The 20,179-nt window shown below is 56.3% G+C and overlaps 1 protein-coding gene across 1 annotated transcript; it reads left to right on the forward strand.

Moving 5' to 3' along the window:
- The first annotated feature begins 14,974 nt into the window (after positions 1-14,974).
- On the forward strand, positions 14,975-17,048 carry DDIT4 (DNA damage inducible transcript 4). Its single transcript, XM_002718432.6, has 3 exons — positions 14,975-15,115; positions 15,217-15,472; positions 15,715-17,048. The coding sequence occupies exons 2-3, from the start codon at positions 15,277-15,279 to the stop codon at positions 16,206-16,208; spliced, it is 690 nt and encodes a 229-aa protein (XP_002718478.1). The 5' UTR covers positions 14,975-15,115; positions 15,217-15,276; the 3' UTR covers positions 16,209-17,048.
- Positions 17,049-20,179: the final 3,131 nt, after the last annotated feature.

Consider the following 20,179-nt stretch of genomic DNA (forward strand, 5'->3'; position numbering starts at 1 on the left):
AAGATGGCCCAAGTGCTTGGGCCCCTGCACCCATGTGGGAGACCCAGATGAAGATCTTGGCTCCTGGCTTCAGCCTGGCCCAGCCCTAGCCATTTGGGGAGTGATCCAGCAGATAGAAGACCTCTCTCTCTCCCTTTCTGTCTCTCCCTGTCTCTGTAACTCTGCCTTTCAAATAAATATTTTTTTAAAAAAAGATAAGTTTAGAAAAAACAAATTTTGGATTACAAATTCTTGTACTATATGATAAGCCTTTTTTGCAAGTTGGTTTTTTAATTTATTTTTTTATTTTTTAAAGATTTTTATTTTATTTATTTGAAAGACAGAGTTACAGAGAGAGAGGCCTTCCATCTGCTGGTTCACTCCCCAGATGGCCACAATGGCCGGAGCTGTGCTGATCCAAAGCCAAAAGCCAGGAGCCAGGAGCTTCTGGGTCTCCCACATGGGTGCAGGGGCCCAAGAACTTGGGCCATCTTCTACTGCTTTCCCAGGCCATAGCAGAGAGCTGGATTGGAAGAAGAGCAGCCAGGACTCGAACTGGCACCCATATGGGATGCCAGCACTTCAGGCCAGGGCTTTAACCTGCTGTGCCACAGCACTGGCCCCGCAAGTCGGTTTTACATCCCGTCCAAACACACCATTTGCCTTATGAGCGCAGGCTCCTTGAACACCAGGAATTGAACACTCTGAATGCAAGTCACTCCCCGCAAGGACTTCCTTCCCTCCAGCTGTGAGTCACAGCAGTGCAAAAAAGACACACTGGGCACCTACTCTCAACAGGGACCAGCCCTGTGGGATAAGAGCCTACAGACCCAAAGGCAGCCATAGTCTCTGCCCCCAGAGGTCACAGTCCTAGGAGAGAAGGCTTCAGGGTGTAAGGACAGCCCAAGGGCTACGCTGACCCTGGGGCAAGTCCAGGGGCTGAGGGGAAGCACAGAGCAAAGGCCTAGCTGAGGGCCAGGAACATCCCAGGAGGAAGGCATCTCCGAGCGGAGAGCCACAGCGAAGGCAGAGTTAGCCAGACGGAGGAGGGAAGGCTGGAGAAAGGATGGCTAACAGTGGGAACAGAGGCAGAGTGCCCGGTAGGAAGACCAACTTGCGATGTCCTGTGGCACCGTGTGGTTAACTGTGATTGAAAACAATCAGCTGCATATTTCCAAACACACAGGAGAGAGGATTTTGAATGCTTCTAACACAAAGAGACACATGTTGAAGTTGATGGAGATGCCAATTACTCTGATCTGATCACTGCACACTCTGTGTATTGAAACATCACACCACACCCCACAAATATGTACAATTATTAGGTGCCAATTAAAATGCAGTTTGAAATGCTTATTAGATTGCACACTTTAAATATGCACAGTGGGTGTTCGGCCCAGCATTTAAGATGCCTGTGGATCCTATTGGAGTCCCTGGGCTCCACCCCTGCCTCCAGCTTCCCCCAGTGCTGCGCCCAGAACCTGGGAAGTGAACCACTTCCTAGGCACATGCCAGGGTTAGTAGTGAAAACAAACCTTAGATTTTGTTTTTTAAACATTTATTTGATGGGGCTGGTATTGTAGCACAGTAGGTAAAGCTGCTGCCTGCAAAGCCAGTACTGGTTCAAGTTCCAGCTACTCCACTTCCAAACCAGCTCCCTAATGGCCTGGGAAAAGCAGTGGAGGATGGCCTAAGTGCTTGGGCCCCTGCTACCCACATGGGAGACCCAGAAGACACTCCTGACCATTGCAGCCATCTGGGGAGTGAACCAGCAAATAGAAGATTCTCTCTCTCTCTCTCTCTCTCTCTCTGCCACTCTCTCTCTTTCAAAACAAATAAATAAATCTTTCAAAAATTTTATTTCATTCGTTTGAAAGGCAAGATTACAGAGAGAAGCAAAGACAGAGAGAGGGAGAGAGAGAAAAAAAAAAATCTTCCAACCACTGGTTCACTCCCTAAGTGGCCACGATGGCAGGCCTTGGCCACTCTGAAGCCAGGAATCTTTAACTCCATCTGGGTCTCCCAAGAGGATGGCAGGGGCCCAAGCCCCTGGGCCATCTTTGCTGCTTTCCCAGGTGCATTAGCAGAGAGCTGGACCAGAAGTGGAGCAGCCAGGACTCGAACCAGTGCTCCAATATGGGATGCCAGCATCGCAGGCAGGAGCTCAACCAGCTGTGCCACAACATGGGCTCCCGGTCCCTAAAGCTTGACTTCAGGGCTCTCACCAGGTGGAAGGACGAGAATGACTCTGGTCAGAGCTGACCAGTGTAAGAAAGTACAAAGACTAAGATTTTTCTGAGCCTGGAAATGAACTCTTAGTTGCATGTAGCACTCTTTGCCAGGCATTCCGCCCCCTCCTGTGAACAGCTGGAGCGACCAGGGCTGGCTGGCAGAGCTCTGCGACTGGACAGGTGCCCCCTGAGCCACCATCCTGCCTGCTTGCCCTGAGTCAGGCGGCTATAGAAGGGCAAGAGTTCCCAACTGGGCACAACCTCAGATGCATTTCCCCCTTGCCTGTGGGTTTCCAGGCTAGCCCACGGAAGCCTGATTCATCCACAACCACACTGAAACATAGAATTAATGCCGGCTATACCCTGGGCGAGTTGGGCCATTATGGCAGCCAAACCACCACTTACACCATGATTTCTATGGGAAAATGTGTTCTGAGCTCCAAGCAACCAAATTATAAGTGGGACATGGGCACACCCAGGATGGAAGCCCGGGTTTAACACTTCCTGACCATGTGGTCACAGGCAAAGCACCATGCTCTCCAGCCTCAGTGTCTTGCTTTGAAAACAAAACAAAAACTTCTAGAAGGTTCTGATGCAGACTAAATAGACACTCATGAAAATGCCTCCACTCTCATGGGAAACAGGGACTTGAGCAGAGAGACCCTGGACACGAGCCTCCAAGCACAGCCCCCCCCCCGCCCCGCCCCCCGCGGGTCCTCAGCCAGCTCTGTGAGTACAGCAGTGTTACCACTGCAAGTGCTCATGAGATAAATGAGCTGCTTAGAAGTCATAGAACATTCTTTGATCTTTGACCTTCTGCAGGCTTTTCCCGGCTTATCTGAGCCAAGAACCTTCTCCTGCCCCCACTCTGCTCCCTCGCCCTCATTGCTCAGCGGACAGCATTGTTCTGGCTTCCTCTGGGAGGCAGCTGAGTCTCCAGGAGCCCTGGCCTTTCACCCTGGACCTGGCTGCCGGCCTGGCCTGCCAGCGGGCAGCTCGCAAGAGCAGGCAGGCTGAGGGCACAGGGCCCGGCACACCACCACTGATGGGAGGCGGGCCTCCGCCCACCCGCCAGGGTTTGGCTTTGGCTTTGGCTTTGGCCCCTCCTCAATCTGTTTGTTTCCCTGCAGCAGCCAGGACGGCCTGTACCCAGAGGACGGGTGTTAACCGCCAAGGAATCCGTGGGGTCCTAAAGGTCGACCTTCTTCCTTTCCTTGCCCTTGTTCCCCAAGAGTCAGGGTTTCTTGGCCTCGGGCTCAGTGTCCCCTGACCAGGGTCACCCAGTGTCCTTGAGAGAGCCTCATCCACACTGCCCTGTCTTTCCGAGTTCCATCCCAGCAGGTGCCCCCTGCCATGCAGGACTTCTCATAAGCCCTACAACCACAGCTCCTACCCCACCTCCTCACTCACCCTCAGTCCTGTAACAGCAAAAGCTAAAAATGTCTTGTGAAAGTGCAATGTGGCTGGCTCCGCGGCTCACTAGGCTAATCCTCCGCCTTGCGCCGCCGGCACACCGGGTTCTAGTCCCGGTCGGGGCACCAGATTCTGTCCTGGTTGCCCCTCTTCCAGGCCAGCTCTCTGCTGTGGCCAGGGAGTGCAGTGGAGGATGGCCCAAGTGCTTGGGCCCTGCACCCCATGGGAGACCAGGAGAAGCACCTGGCTCCTGCCATCGGATTAGTGCCGTGCGCCGGCCATGGTGGCCATTGGAGGGTGAACCAGCGGCAAAGGAAGACCTTTCTCTCTGTCTCTCTCTCTCTCACTGTCCACTCTGCCTGTCAAAAGAAAGGAAGGAAGGAAGGAAGGAAGGAAGGAAGGAAGGAAGGTAGGAAGGAAGCAAGGAAGAGCAACGTGCTCAAGGTAAAACTCCAACCATGCCGAATGTACAGTGGAGGGGCGGCGCTGTGCTGTAGCGGGTAAAGCTACCTGCAACGGCAGCATCCCAGTGGATGCCAATTCGAGTCTTGGCTGCTCCACTTCTGCTCCAGCTCCCTGCTAATGTACCTGGGAAAGCAGCGGAAGATGGCCCAAGTGCTTGGGCCCCTGCACCCACATGGGAAACATGGAAGCAGCTCCTGGCTCATGGCTTCGGATTGGCCCAGCCCTGGCCATTGTGGCCATTTGGGGAGTGAACCAGCAGGTAGAAGATCTCCCTTACTCCTTCCCTCCCTCCCTCCCTTTCCCTCTCTCTAACTGTGGCTTTCAAATAAATGAAATCAGCCTTTAAAACCAGAAGAAGGTCTAAAGTAGAACAGTGAAAGCCTCTCTCAGCCCTCCGAGATAGCCTCTGGGAGCAGCTGCTCCTGGATCCTTCTAGATGTTTCCTTGGCATATTGAAGGGTATGTGTTGGCAAGGAAGTGTCCTGTTTTCCTCCAGAACCTGATGAGAGTGTACACACTGTTCTACAACTTCTCGTTGTCATCTGACAACGTGTCTTGGACATCTTCCCAAAGAGACAGAGAGACAGACAGAGGTTCTAGCCCTGGTTCACTCCTCAAATGTCTGTAATGGCTGGGAATCTCCAAGGTCGAAATCAGAAGCCAGGAACTCCATCCGGGTCTCCCCAGTGGGTGTCAGGGACCCACTTACTTGAGCAGGGTCAGCGTTAGCAGGAAGTTGACGTCAGGAACTGGCACCGAGTACTCTCCCATGAGACGCAGGCCCCACTCCCCTACCTCTCCCTTTTTCACACTCACATAATTTTCCATTATTTGGATATGCTGTACTTTATTGAACTGTTCTTACATAGGTGGTTTTCAGGCTCTGCAACCACACACTGGTTTCTCCGACTGCCGCTCTGCCCGCCACACCACTGCTGGATTCCGGTCCCCCCGTGGGAACTGCATCCCCAGGTGAAGCGCCTTCCCAGTGGGGATTTTCAGGAGGTGCTGGACACTCTGTGGGTTGGGCTTTGTTCAGGGCCCTGGCAGATCCAGGATGAATCAGATGTAGACTCTGGTCTCCGACAGCTTGCAATTGAGTGCAAAGTCAGGTATTACATACGCGCACTCAGATAAACCCATGTGTAATTACTAATGGAATCAGGAGAAGAAGGGACAGAAGCAACCAGGGAGGGCCTCTCGGAGGGAGGAGTTGATGGAGTGATGAAGAGAGGCCTCCAGGCCATGGGATCTGGTTCCCATTCTGGGTCACCCTGGACACTTCCCCTTGGTCTCCTCCAAAGTACAAGAAGGGAAATCCCCCTTTGAGTTTTAACTTACTGTGCCAAGAATAGATGCTACCCAAGTTCAGATGGCTCAAAGATGCCCACTGCCTGGGAGGGGTTGCGGTGGCTTCTCGCTGATTCCACCTTGGCCCTGAGTCACATGTGGGTTCTAGTGCCAGTCAATTCTGAGTCAAGTGCTCATTGTGTGGGCAGGTGTTTGACACGGCAGTTAAGACACAACTTGGGAGGCCAGCATCCCACTAGCAGAGTGCCTGGATTGGAGTCCTGGCTCCGTTTCTCATTCCAGCTTCCTGCTAATGCACAACCCAGGAGGCAGCCATGGTGGCTCGAGTACCTAGGTCCCTGTTACATTCATGGAAGACCTGCACTGAGTTCCAGGCTCCTGGCTCTGGCCTGGCCCTGCCTAGGCTGTTGCAGGCATTTAGGGAGTGAACCAGTGGATGAGAGCTCACTCGCGCTCACTCGCTCGCTCTCTCCTTTTTAAATATATAAAATTAAATAAACACAATTCAAAAATACCCACTGTGCACATATTATACAAATCTAACGCTGGGACTTATAGGTGTGAGTGGGTAAGCTGGGGGCACTTGTCAGGGTGCCAGGATGGCGCTGGGGGATTTGAAACAGGTAACCCCTGAAGGAGTTCACAATCGGGAGGGATGCGAGTGAGAGGAGACGCCGGGCACCCTGCAGTTCCCACCGGGGAGGACGGAGCTTCCAAGTCTGGTAAGCAGGGCTTCCTGAGGGCCCCTGGGCCAGCAGACATCATACAGGGCATTAGTGTGAAGGCAGGAGCAAGGCACTCGGGACCACAGAAAAGTGGCGTCCCACAGGGCACAGGGGATCTGGCCAGAGTCCATTATATCAGCGCGGAAAGGAAAACACGAGTGAAAAAGAGCAGGTTCAGAAGGCAGGCGGCTCCCAGGGCACCCTGGGGACCAGGACTTCAAGCCCCAGAGTGGGCACCAGAGGAGAGTGAGCAGAATTGTGCTGCCGCCCCGTGCCCCTGCGCCTGGCTTCCTGGTCCACAGGTCTGTGCCTCTTCACCAAGATTACAAACGCTCGTGCCTTGTTGATATTCACTCTGTGAGCCACCTTCTGTGGCTGTATATATTTTGCACATCTACATGCATATTACTGTGCAAAGCTGTACACACAAGCCATGCATACTGTACTTTATGGAAAATTTAAGAGCGTTTCAGGGGTAATTAGAGCCATATGTGCTTTTCCCCTCGTGGGCTGTGGGAGGGAGAGAGATCTAGAGATAGGCGAGGGCCTGCCCTGGAGGCTTGCTAGGCTGAGGTTAGCAGCCAGACTCTAAAGGCGATGGGAGCTATGAAAAGGTCTGGAGAAGGAGGCCCTAGTGAGGCTGAACAAAGGTAAAATAAACAGAAAGTTCCAGGCCCTCCCTGCTTCTACTTAGCAAAGTGCCCGTGCCATGAGCTGCTCGGCCCAGGGTTCTTCTCTGTGCCACACTTGCTCCGTCTGTGGAGGAAAGCTGTGGTAGGGGGCTGGAGGACCAAGGGGTGGCCCTTGGCACACGGCCCTGTTGTCCCATCTGGATCTCTGCCTCCACGCTGCCCGGCTGTGGTGCGGGTGCAATAGGGCCAGGATCCTGGTCACGTGGGGAAGAGCTCGGGGAAGCGTCTGCAGACCTGTTGGTGCCCTGCTTTCCAGCCCCAGCCGCTCTGAAAACGCCCCAGGTCAGCGAGGCAAGGCAGCTCATTGTGCAGCCCTCAGCAAACACAGCAGCTGCACCAAGTGCTCAAGGAAAGCTCTCATAATAACCTTGTGTGATAATAAAGAGATAAACAGGCAAAGAGGTTTGTAGGTCAGCTAGGAAACAGCCATCCACCCACTTGGCCCGGGGAACCATGTGTGCCAGGTGGCTACAAAGGCTTTGCTTGCGTCCACTCCCAAGTTGATCTCCCCTGCTCTTTGCAAGGCTGCCTAAATAAAAGTCCCCTCCCTGCACGAGCTGGGGGGTGGCCGGGCCAGTTGTGGCCTGCAGCCCTCCCCCAGCAGGCCTCGCTCTGCTGAAGGCATCCCCCAACCAAAGAAACCCTGGGGTCAGAGGGCACCAAAGGCTAGGCCTCTCTGACGTGCGTTCCAGGGGCTAGGGCAGGGTTTAGGGTGTTGACTCACAGATCTAGTCCTCCCTCTCCATTAGGTTTTGTGTGCACTGGGGGGCCTCCCCCACCCCAACAGAGAGCCCTTTGTTAGCACGTCCCGTCGCCCCCACCCCCACAGCCTCAGGGTTGTGAGGGACTCCCCGGTTTCGGCTTCCCTTCCCCTCGCCCCCCTCTCGCGCCCTCCTCCGAACGGCGCCCGCCCTGCCCCCACCCAGCAGCCGGTCCCCAAAGCGCTGAGCTCAGCATCTCTGCGGTGGGGCCGCCTTCTCCCCAGCGGTGGGAGGAGCCTCCCGGCTCTTGCGGGTGCCGCAGCCCCGCCCTCCTGTCCGTCTCGCACTCTCCCTCCATCCCCCTCCCGACGCCCCAAGCACGTTCTCCAAGTCACGTCCTCGCTTCCCCCAGCAGGGGGTCGGCCGGGCCAGGACCCTCTCCCCACGTCAGCCGCTCAGATCTGTCACCTCCGCGACTGCCGGGCTCCCTTGAGGGTACATCTCGGCTGCGGCCCCAGACAGGCCACTGCAGCCGCTGCGGGGCAGGTAGTGAAACCCTTGTGCGCACCACTTCCCAGAGCCCAGTCTAGACGTCTCTCTGTTTCCTTGCGTCTGTTTTTCAAACACAAAAAGGTTCAGCAGAGGCTCCTGGGTGCCTGTGGGGGAGGGTGTCCCCTTGTGGCTTCCAAAAGGGCAACTGGGGCAGGGCAGGGCCCTCTTGGAGCCTTCCCGGGGGACACCGGGAAGGGGATGTGGTGACAGTTTCACTGTCACTTCTGGGACTGAGGGTGTCTAGCTAAAAGGAAACCCCTGGGGTGTCAGTCTGGGGTGCAGTTTGAGTCAGCACTGCTGGGCCCTGCTCCGCTCTGCGCAGGGAGGAAGCACCTGATCAGATAACACAGGGGCCAACCCCAGAGAAAGTTTCTCGTGTCAACAACTTCGGAGCATTGCAGGTGTTCACCTGTTGTGCACGCCCCGCCCCCAACACCCACCCCCAGCTGAGTGTTGGTGGCCTGGGATCAAGGACAAGAGCCTGGATCTACAAGTCACTGCCCCCGGGGGAGTGCCAGCGTCCCCACCTGAATGGCGAGACGGACCGGCTTTGATGTGTGTCTGCTGGTCCATCACACAAATACCGGTTGTGGTTTTTACCGACAGAGTCATGAGAATCTGAAAGGATAGGGAAGTGTTTTTAAAATCACGGAGCCCTGGGTAAGGGTCAGAGATCTTTGTGGGGAGGTGGCAAAATTGCTAGGTGGGGCTTGACAGCTCCCATCAACTGCCAGCCAAGGAATTCCAGAGACCGGCTCTGGAGCCAGCCCCCAGGCAGCTGCCTCTTGCATAGACCCGAGTTTCCCAAGCCTTTGGCTATGAGATAAACACGCGTGTCTGAGTGAGGTTAGCGGTTTGGCAGAGGGGTGAGGAAGGGGCTCCAAGCTGCAGACAAGAAAGTTCTGGACGACTGGCTGAGGCCTGACTGCAGGGGGAGAGGTCATGGGTCCCTTTTGAGGCCCCCTGCCCTGCAGCTGAGGGCCTTGTCCAGGAACGGGAGGGGTGGAGGCTGGAAGAAGCACGCTGTCGGGGCTGCTTGCCTTAACATTCAAAGATCTGAAAAGATGTCTTCATTTTATCAGAAAAATAGAGATCTCTCATTTCCTGGTTCACTCCTTAAATACCTGCACTGGTCAGGGCCAGCCCAGGCCAAAGCCAGGAGCCTACAACTCCATCTAGGTCTCCCATGTAGGTGGCAGGGGCCCAATTCTTGAGCCATCACCTGCTGCCTCCCAGGGTACATACCAGCAGGCAGGTAGAACAGGCAGATGAACAGAATGCAAAGCCAGGCGCTCTGATACTGAATTGTGGGCAGCATCCCAAGCAGCGTCTATAACCCTCCTGCCAAACACGGGGCCTCACGCTCAGGATGTTACAGATCATTCTGACTGCAAGAGACCACCCTCTCTGCTGAGCAGCCAGCGCAGTCTTATCCACCCTGCTCCCTCGGAGCCCCGAGTCTGCTCTCTGTTCTCCCCCGAATAGAACAAAACAGGGAGCTTACTTTGCTGTCCGAGCAGGTGGTGAGCTGGGTCCTGGCCGCCCCCCCGCCTTCCTTGTCATCGCCCTCACACTCCCTCCCTAGCTGGATGAACAAAGCCCACTCTGACCCTTCTTCTCTCTTTGGAAACCCTCAAAAGGCAAAAGCACTGCTGATGGCCCAATCCCCCCAGGCCAGGCCTGGGATTTGTGTTATTTATTTACCCAATTATATTTGAGGGACTGGAGATGTTGGGAAAGCAGTTCCATGGACCTTGTCATATCTTTTTTCTTTCCCCATGCTCCTTGCTATTTCTGGTTTTCTAGACTGGGGTATGGCAATCCCCACACCACAGAAAGTCCCAGGGTGAGCACGGCGTAGTCTTCTTATTGAAAAGGGATTGGGTTAGGGGAGCAGGGTAAAGACAGGCAATTTAGTAAATAATGGAAAAGTCTGCACTAAAATCTACACCAATAAAATACCAGGGGACTTTAAAATGTTCATGGAAAATGGAATTAAAGGATGTGTTTGGGTGCAAAAAAGAACAGAAGTCCACACATAGCTTTTTCATTGTGTGCATTTTCAAAGATCTTTTGTAAACCCCTAGTTTGCATAGACTTCAAAATTTTTCGCACCTAAGTAAACTTATCTTTTATTTCCATCTTTCCACGACCATTCTGAAGCTCCCTCCTATGTAACAGAATGCCGAATTGCATTTTGCGTAATAAAAATACTGGGCTTCAAAGGCATGTCATGCTTCCTGCAGGCTGTGATGAGGCCACTGTCCAGACTCCTAGTCCTCCTAGTGGCCATACAGCCTAAAACTCACGTTCTCTGACCCCTGTCCCTCTCCCAACAGGGTCCAGGTTAGTCTTGGGAAGTGGGGAGCTATTTAATCCAGGTTTCAGGTCCTAGACGGAGGGGGCTGCCTCGCCCTCCCCCCACCTCACTGTTTGCTTCCTTATAAAGATTTGGAACCTGGGCTGGCAGGAAGCTGGTGCTGAGAGCCAGGGTGGGAGTTAGGGAGAGGAGAGACAGTGGTCTGGAGGCGGGACCAAGGTCCCGCCTGGCTGGATCCCTAGCACTTGGGCTCGGCGGGAAGCGAGACAGCTGCGCTAAGTCTGGTCACCCTTGTGCATCTGGGCAGACTCCCCAGGTTTGCCTTCCTAGGCCTCAAGACCTACCTCTGGGCACGAGTGGTTTGTCCAGGTGGTCCTCTGTGGGGTTCCTACTGCCCCTGTCCTGTGCCAGAAGGAAATGCCTGTGGAGGAACCAGCCCTGTCTGAGCTCACCATTACCTGGCGTGGGCCTTCTCTGTGCAGCTGTGCGCCCTCCCCGCTCAGGCACCAAGGCCCTGTGCTAACTGGGGAGCCAACCCAGCATTCATCCCAGAACCTCTTTCTTTGAGAGCCTCAGGATGGCCTGGAGAACTTGTACACAAAAGGCCCCCTCACATCCTACCCAATTAGAATGGGGCTTGGTGAGCCAAGACTCTGTTTCACAGCTCCTCAGGTGATTCTAATTATTCATTGATGGCTGATGGAGTCCCGGGCCTCCACAGTCTCATCTGCAGAACGGCACTGTATCTGGTGCTCGGAGTGTGCCGCAGACAACGGTTGGTAAAAGCTTCTTAGAAAGACTGCCCGGTGCATTGTGTTGTTAGTATTTCCATTCCAAAAACCAGCTTCATTTGCAAAAAGACTCCCTGCTGAGTTTTTCTCTCTCCCTCCAGCAAAACAATCAAAATCCTACTCAAAGCCCTCAGCTGTGGAAACCTTTTCACAGCCTTTGTAGTAAGCCAGGTGCATTTATATTCTTGCTATTTTGACCAAGCTGTTTGTTTTTCAAGTAAGAAAGCCACCAAAAGCCTGGGAACCCTTGCTGGCTTCTTGTCTCCGCCTCCTGCCACCACCCCACCCTCTTCCCCGCAGCCCCGCCCACTCAGAGCCCAGGCCACCTCTACTGCCCACGAGACATTTCCAAAGCGAGCTGGCTGGCTGGCCTCCAGGGGCTCCCATGTTGAATTTTGGGGTTCCCAGAAACATACTCCCACCCCAAGATCTGGTTTAACTTCCCAAACCCGACTGGGGCGACTTGCCAGAGGCCCTGGGAACGGGTGCTCCGGACAGGAGCCGCCCGAACAGGGAGGGGCAGGTGGCCTGGAGTGAGAGCTCACTGACTCCAAATTGCAGGCTGCAGTGGATCCCACGGGAAGAAAGCACAGCCCAAACAGAACCAGGGTTTTTTTTTTTTTTTTTTTTTTTTTTACGTGGTTAGGGCCCTGACCACCAATCCCAGCAGCCAAGTCACCTGGGATGTGGTCAGCCTGTCTGCCCACCAGGGCACCTCCATGCAGAATCCTTGTTGCCCACCGTGGCTACGCGACGAGCACTCCCAGGAGCATTACCTCCAGAAAACACCTGTAATGTGCAGACTCGAGTGGGTATGGCGCCCTGTGGAGTTGTGCAAAACAACCCCATTCCCTCTGGGAGGCAAACATAAACTTCAAAAGGGGAGCGGCTGTTTGCTGGTACAGTGTCTCCTCTGAGTTGACCAAGAGGATTTGGAACTAGAGAGGGGAGGTTTGAGAGGCTGAGTTTTATATACGAATTTCACTTCATTTAAAAAAATTTATTTTAAGGCACTTAACGGGAAAGTAGTGTGCGCTTTAAAAGACTGCCTACGAGCTAGCCCTCTGCACTGTCACCTCTCCTGGGGCTGCTGACTCAGTTTCAGCCAAGAGAACTAGATTGTTTCAGAAGCCCGGCTCCCAGACCCCCAGTGAGGGAGGAAGGGAACTGTTCAGGCTTGTCCAAGGTTCTTGGCAGCACTTGTCAGAAAGGGGATAGAAAGGGCATCGAGGTCCTCCCTGGACCACGCAAAAGCTTGGGCACCAGGATGGAGGTGTTTGCAATTCTGGGAGAAGCCACCTTTTACTTCCTCTAGTCATCCCTGTATCCACTCATTCATTCATTCACTCATTCATTCACTCAGGCAACAGTCCCTGCCAAGGCGCTGGATCCTGGAGGTTCACATGATAAAACCCCACCCTCAAGTCCAGTGGAGGCAGACTCCAGTGGAAGCAATTACACCTAACAGCTGTGCACTGGGGAAGGGCACCTGCGGGGTGGGGGGCACCTGCAGTGCGGAAAGCCTTGGGGAAAGGTGCCAGAGCTGGGGCTCCAAGGCTGGTGGTGGGAGCATGTCCGGGCAAGCACACGCTGTGGGCAGCCCTGGCTCAAAGGCCACAGGACAGGCAGGAAGGGACACCGAGGCAGAGTTTATGGCTTCCCGGAGCGTCTGAAGAGGTCTGGCTCACAGGCCCCGAGATGGGGCTACCCCTCCCCAGAAGGAGCCTCTCTACCCTGGCTCCCTAGCGGTCAAGGGCTAAGAGGGCCCTTCTTTCCAGGTCCAGAGAGTCTTCCCAACCAACTGCCCCCCCTGGAACCCATGCCCACCTACTCTGAGAAACACTTCCAGGCTTAGGACTTAACTGGTTTTTTCATTACTTAAAAAAAAAAAAAAAAAAGACAACATAAATTAATTTCTTTAGAAAAGAAACAAAATTGCCCAGTGCCCATCAATTGCCCTTCCGCTTTGGGGGAGGCTGTTTTATTAACAGAATGAAACAATGAATGAAAAAAGGCGCTGGGCTCCAGGCTGTGATGGTGCTTGTTGAATGAATGCATGCTACCTAATAAGCTGGCCTTTCCAAACTGGCTCTGAGTCTTTGGCACACACACCTCTATTTTCCTGCAGGGTGAGTTCAAGGGGACGTCACCCCACAACTGGGCCCCTGCAAGCTCTCCATCTGACTGCCTTCCTCTGGGGTCTTCAAAGCCTTAAGGCTGGTGGGGGGTCTTTAAGGCCAGGAGAGGCCCAGTGGCTCACCGACTATTCCATTCTTCCCCTGTCTTCAAAAAGTCTCCTATCTTCAGCCCCCTATTTTTTTTTTAAATCTATAAATTTGTCCCCAGAGGTGTTTCTTCCCTCTGTCAAGTGGGAGTGGGGTAGCAGGACTTGGATTCTGGCCCTTTCCGGTTCTAAGTCTGGATTTGTCCAGCTGGCCTGGGGGTCAGACTTTTATTTTAAAAACTGGGGTGGGGGTGGGGGTGGGGGACAGCCGCGGCAGTGGCCTGACTTCCCTGGCAAGTGGCATCCATCACGTGCAAACCTGCCCAGGGGCGAGGCCCGCCTGCCGCCGGATCAGGCTCGGCTCCTGCCCGCGGGGCCGGAGCGGCTGATGTAAGTTTGGTTCCCTCTTCCATCAGGGTCCCCGTGTCCCAGACTGATAAACCTTTAAAGAAATGAAGCTCGATTCCACCCGAACCTCCTCCCACCGGCAACCACTGTCAGCCCCCAAAGCACCGATAGCAGCCCAGATTTCCCACGGCCTCGCCCAAATGATGAAACTGGGACTGGTCATTGCACTCGGGGCTTTTCCAGAGCGCCCGGCGCTCGAGCCTGGTGGACTCTCTCGGTCTTTTGCACAAAGCGCGATAGCCGGAGGGCGCTAGGACCCGGTGGCCGCCGCCGAGGGCTCTCGGCCGCAGCGAGCGGAGCTGGCACCGCTGCGCCGCGCTCGGTCCGTAGGGCCCGCGGGTGTGTCCGTGCGTCCATCCGACTCGAGTCCCTGTTCTCGGCCTCCGGACGGAGCGCTGGGAGCCCGGGAGCCAGCTAATCCACCCTTCTCAAGCCCTCCCCTGAGGAGCAGGTGGGGGTGGGAGCAGATAGGATTCGGGGGCCAGGCTTCCATGGGGCGGGCAGGGATGACCACTGTACCCATCCCCTGCAAGGACAGGCAGGTGGGTCTGCAAGGGAGGAACCTAGTGCCCGGGGTCGCCCAGTGGCTGGATCCCTCCCCCAACTCCCAACCCTGCGCAGGGCAGGGGGGCGTGGGCGGCACGCGCGAGGGCCGGCCAGGCTAACGTCTGCCCCCCGCGCCGCCGACCCGCAGGCATCCTCCGTTCGCCCAGCAGGGCCCGCTTCTCTCAGGCCGCCAAGCCCGGGGAATTGCGGAGGGGGGGACTGCTTTCCCTGCCCCCCGCCCCAGGTTCCCCTGCCGCTCCCCCCAGCGCGGTCACGGGCCGTCCCCTCCCCCAGCAACACGACCCTATAATAAACAAGTCTTTCCTTGATCCTCCCCTGCCGCGAGCGCCCTCGGGGACCTTGGCAGCTGCAGCCGCCGCGGATCCCTTCCAGAAAGGAGGCGTGGCCGCGGCTCGGGATTCGGCCGGGAGCGTTCTGGGGCCCGGTGGGGGCGGGGCCCGGCCGCTGTCACCGGGCAGGAGAGAACGTTGCGAACGTGCGCCGGCGGCCCATTGGCCGAGGCGGGCCACACTCCCGGGCCTGGATTGGGCCGCGGCGCGGAGGGGGCGTGGCCTCGCCGCGCCAGTCCTTATAGGCTGCTGTTCGCTGGTGCTAGGGACCGCGGCAGGCCAGGGGGAGGTTCGGGCGGATTGAGGGGACAGGTCTGGGCAGCGCTCCGGGGTTGGCACCGGTTCGCGCACCCGTTCAAGCGGCAGCACTCGCTCGTCCCAGCAGTCCCCGCTGACCGCGCTAGCTGGTGAGTGTGGGGCGGCCTCGGGTGTGCGGGTCCTGGCTATCCCTAGCTGGTCCATTCCCCCCCAGAGCTGACGCCCGGTCGTTGTCCCCCTTGTCTTACAGCGGCGTCTGCGCTCTCGTACCCCGCGCTCATCCGCACTCGTCCTGGCGTCCGACCTCACCATGCCTAGCCTTTGGGACCGCTTCTCGTCGTCGTCCTCCCCTTCGTCCTCCTCCGGAACTGCCACCCCGGATCGGCCGCCGCGTTCAGCCTGGGGGTCGGCGGCCCGAGAGGAGGGGCTTGACCGCTGTGCGAGCCTGGAGAGCTCGGACTGCGAGTCCCTGGACAGCAGCAACAGTGGCTTCGGGCCGGAGGAAGGTGAGCGAGGGGCGCGGGAGGTTAGGCAGCCGTTCTGGGAGGGGGTCCAAGCCACCTTGGCCTTCCTACCCCGCCACGACCCAGCTTGCCCCGGGGGCGGAGGGGACGATTATGGGGCGAAAACTAAGGCACGAAGGGGGTTAGGCGAGCTGGTTTCTCCGGGAAACGGCGCCGCCCCCGCCTGCCGGCCTCCCGGGGAAGCCGCTCTAACACTGCCCTCGCCTGCTTTCGCTCCCTCGCAGACTCCGCGTACCTGGACGGGGTGTCCCTGCCCGACTTCGAGTTGCTCAGCGACCCCGAGGATGAGCACCTGTGTGCCACCCTGATGCAGCTGCTGCAGGAGAGCCTGTCCCAGGCGCGGCTGGGCTCGCGGCGGCCCGCGCGCCTGCTGATGCCCAGCCAGCTGGAGAGCCAGGTGGGCAAGGAACTCCTGCGCCTGGCCTACAGCGAGCCGTGCGGCCTGCGGGGGGCGCTGCTGGACGTCTGCGTGGAGCAGGGCAAGAGCTGCCACAGCGTGGGCCAGCTGGCCCTCGACCCCAGCCTGGTGCCCACCTTCCAGCTGACCCTCGTGCTGCGCCTGGACTCGCGCCTCTGGCCCAAGATCCAGGGGCTGTTCAGCTCGGCCAACTCAACCTTCGTCCCTGGCTTCAGCCAGTCCCTGACGCTGAGCACGGGCTTCCGTGTCATCAAGAAGAAGCTGTACAGCTCGGAGCAGCTGCTCATTGAGGAGTGTTGAGCCTCAGTCTGGGGGCGGGGCCCACACTGCCCCCCACCCCCACGGCAGAGACCGCTGAACTCTGGGGTTGAGACTAGAGACTAGAGCCGAGAGACCGCTGTCTGCCTGCGGTTAGGAGACGGACAACAGCCGCCCGAGGGGAGGAAGGTGGAGGTGCCACAGTGTTCTCCAGGCAGCTCCCCGGCTGTGTGTGCAGGTGGCTCCCGGTTGGGGCTCGCGCCCCGCAGTACTGTAGCATGAAACAAAGGCGTAGGGGCCGGCCAGGCTTCTGGCTGGCTGTGTATGTAGCATGTACCGTATTATTTTGTATTATTACTGACAGTTTAAGACAAGCAGTAGTGCGACAGAGCCAGGAGGGCAGCTGGGCTGTGCCGGGCTCTGCCAAGGGCTGTGCGCTGATGGCAGCCTGTGGAGGGAGGGGGGAGGTCAGGGAGGCGGTTTGTGTGTATCCTGGGCTGAGGGGACCTGAGTGTGTTTGTCATTTGTTTTGTATCTTGCGTCTCTGGTGGAGCTTCACTACTGACCTGTTCTGGGCAGCTATCTCACAGACGGGTGAATGTAAGAGGAGGAAGGGGTGGGTGCGGGGACCCCTGGCAATCCCTGCCACCCCCGGGAGCTGCCTTCAGCCCGTCCCGCCTCCTACGGAAGAGCTGAGCTGTGAGGGGAAGGGGCTGAGGCGGGGTGGGGGCTGGAACCCCTCCCCGCAGGAGTGCCATCTGGGTCTTCCATCTAGAACTGTTTACATGAAGATTCTCACTGTTCATGAATACACTTGATGTTCAAGTATTAAGACCTATGCAATATTTTTTACTTTTCTAATAAACATGTTTGTTAAAACAATTGGCTGAGTCTCTCGTCAGTGCCCTGAGAGGAAGAGGAGGGGCACTGGGTGCTGCCTCAGCCCCTGGGGTTCCCCTGTGTGCTCCTGGGGCTCTCTCCAGGGCTGCCTGCCAGGCTGGGAAGAGCCGTGTGGACTGTGCTCCGTGCCAGGCAGCTCGGCTCCTGGCGCTCTGTGTGAGTGAGGCTACCAGGGAATGTGCTGGAAAGTACCTGAAGGGGAGAGGTGAGTCAGCCCAGCAGGCCCAGTGGGGAGAGCCACCTTGTTGCCCAGGTGTGAGCCCCCCCCCCCCCCCCCGCCAAGTCCGCTGTCCCTACAGGCAGTGTAGGTAGGGGAAACTTGGGTTTCTCTCTGTGTGAGAAGGCAAGTTTTATTTGTTAAGCAATCATGAAAATTAGAAGTTTTACCTCTAGATACAAAAGGTCTAGCTCACCAATCTTGATAAGACAGACCTCCCTACACACACAACACACCCCACACATCCCGTACCCCCACACACATCCCCCATACATATCCCACACCTCCCCCAAGACATCACACATATTCCCCACACATATCCCCCCCAGAGACCCCCAACACACACCCCTACACCACACATATCCCCCCCATACCACACACACACACCCCACATACACCCTGGCGGGCTTTTCGCAGATGCCCTTGCTGACCTAGACTCACTGCACTGCCTGGGCCCCGATTTCCTTATCATGGCCAAGCCCTTCCCTCTGCTCCCTGTCAGGTCCACCCACACCAACTAGCCTGTGCAGAGAGCTGTTATCTCCCTTGTTTTCTCTTCCTGGTCCCAGACAGGTCTTGTTTGCTCAAGGCTGTAAAACAGTGGTTCTTCCACTTGAGGATGGAGTCGGATCGCCTGGGGCCCTGGCTCCCAGTGGAGACCCTGGGTGCAGGCTGGGCAGGGTCTGGGAGCCAGCATCCCCCTTGGGGTTCTGACGGCTCAGAGGACCTACAAACTTGAGTTGGAGGGCAACTGGAACTTGGATGATGGGGTGGGCCTTTGTTGCAGTGTGTAGGACTGTGGGCCACCCCTATCCCATATCAGAATGCTTGGGTTCAAGTCCCAGCCCTGCTTCCACGTCTAGCTCCCTGCTAATGTACATCTTGGGAGGCAGCTGGGATGACTCAAGTCCTTGGATCCCTGCCATCCATGTGGGAGAACCAAATGGAGTGCCAGGCTCCTGGCATTGCCCTGGCTCACCCTGGCTGCTGTGGGCATTTGCGGTGTGAACCAGCAGATGGAAGATCCTGCCTCTGTCCTTCTGCCTTCCAAATAGATATAATTAAAACAAAATGGAGGGGCTGGCATCATGGTGCCATGGATTAGGCTGACACCTGTGATGCCAGCGTCTCATATCAGGGTGCCCGTTTGAGTCCTGGTTGTTCTGCTTCCCATCCAGCTTCCTGCTAATGTGCCTGGGAAATCAGGGGCTGATGGCCTAAGTACTCGGGAGTACTAGAGTCCCTGACTTCTGCTTGGCCCAATCCGGACTGCTGAAGGCATTTGGGGAGTGAACCAGTGGATGGAACATCTCTTTCTCTCTCTCTGTCTCCCCCACCCCCTTTGCTCTGTCTTTCAAATAAATAAATATTAAAAAAACAAACAAACAAAGAGAATGGAGGTTGACAACAAAGGGACCTAGAGCATAGTTTTAGGAAGCCCTCCACCCCTTTGGTTAGCACATCCTCCTAATTGGCACGCTGGGCGAGTGGGGGTGAGGCAGGGGTTTGTAATGTTTCCCAGATTAGCAAAGAGAGGCCCAAGCCTGTGAATGCCCATTTTCTTGGACCAGGGCTGACCTGTCCACGCCCAGCTTCTCAGGCTCTGGGAGGGGAGAGAGTGGGCGGTGCTGGGAGGACAGTTTTCCAGGCCCTGAGATCTGCACCGGCACACACAACCCTGCTTGCCTGATCCCAGAAGAGGAGCAAAGACAGCCATGGCCTGGCTCCAAATTTGGAGCCTAGAGCTGGGCAGCTCAGGAAGCAGTAAGCTCTCTCCATGCCAACAAGGCTGCTGAGCAAGGCCTGGGCCCACAGGACCTGACAATCCCCACTAGCAGGCCAGGGGCCCCCGAGGGACAACCCTATTGCTTGGGTTTCACAAGAAGGGGAAGAGGCTTGCGGAGGGCCAAGCCAGTTCCGGGTCCCCAGGCCTTCTGTGGTGTGGCAGGGAGCTCTGGCCCAGCAGTCGGGCTCCCTAGGAGAAGGTGGGGTGGGTTGCTTTGTGGCTAAGCCAAAGAGCCAACAGCTTATAAAGACTTACACATAAAATCCAACTTTGGAAAATGCTTTCGGAAATGGTTCTATTTGGCCTGTAAAATTTGTTTTGGGGGCCGGCACTGTGGCAGAGCAAGTAAAGCTGCCACCTGCAGTGCCGGCATCCCATATGGGCACCTGTTCGAGCCCCGGCTGCTCCACTTCCGATCCAGCTCTCTGCTATGGCCGGGAAAGTAGTGGAGGATGGCCCAAGTCCTTGGGCCCCTGCACCCATATCAGGGACCTGGAGGAAGTTCAACTCCAGCCATTGTGGCCACTTGGGGAGTGAGCTGGTAGATGGAGGACCTCTCTCTCTCTCTGCCTCTGCCTCTCTATAACTCTGCCTTTCAAATAAAATAAATGAATCTTTAAAATTTTTTTTTTCATTTTGCTCACCTCTCTTTGTGTAGGATTCCCTCTCTGATTCTTACCTCCTCTGGCCACTGCACTGGAACCTGCAGTGGCTCCCTATGGCCAGATTCCAGGGTCACCTTGCAAGACCTTTGTTGCTGGGCCCTGGTCTGCTTCCCAGGCTCACCTCCCACCACTGCCCTTACTGTGGCTCTGGTCAGCATGGTCCACCCACTTCTCTCACCCCAGACTCTGTTCCTTCTGATGGAGCCAGCAGGATGTCAGCCTCTCTGTTTTCTTGCAAACACTGCCCTTCCACGAAGGCCCAAGCAAGCTCCAGCCTTTTAAGTTCCCCCTCTGTCTCCCAGTGTCTACAATCCGTGCTAAAACCTCCCAGCTCTCTGCACGTCCCAGCTCCATGGCTCAGCCCATGGTTCCCCTTGGGCCTGGCAGACGGTGGTCATGTGAGTATTGGCCTGCTGATCCCCCAGGCACCCTCTTTCCTGAGGCT

Source organism: Oryctolagus cuniculus, chromosome 15 (assembly GCF_051225735.1).
Source record: "Oryctolagus cuniculus isolate XC-2025 breed Fujian yellow rabbit chromosome 15, ASM5122573v1, whole genome shotgun sequence".
Lineage (NCBI taxonomy): Eukaryota > Metazoa > Chordata > Mammalia > Lagomorpha > Leporidae > Oryctolagus > Oryctolagus cuniculus.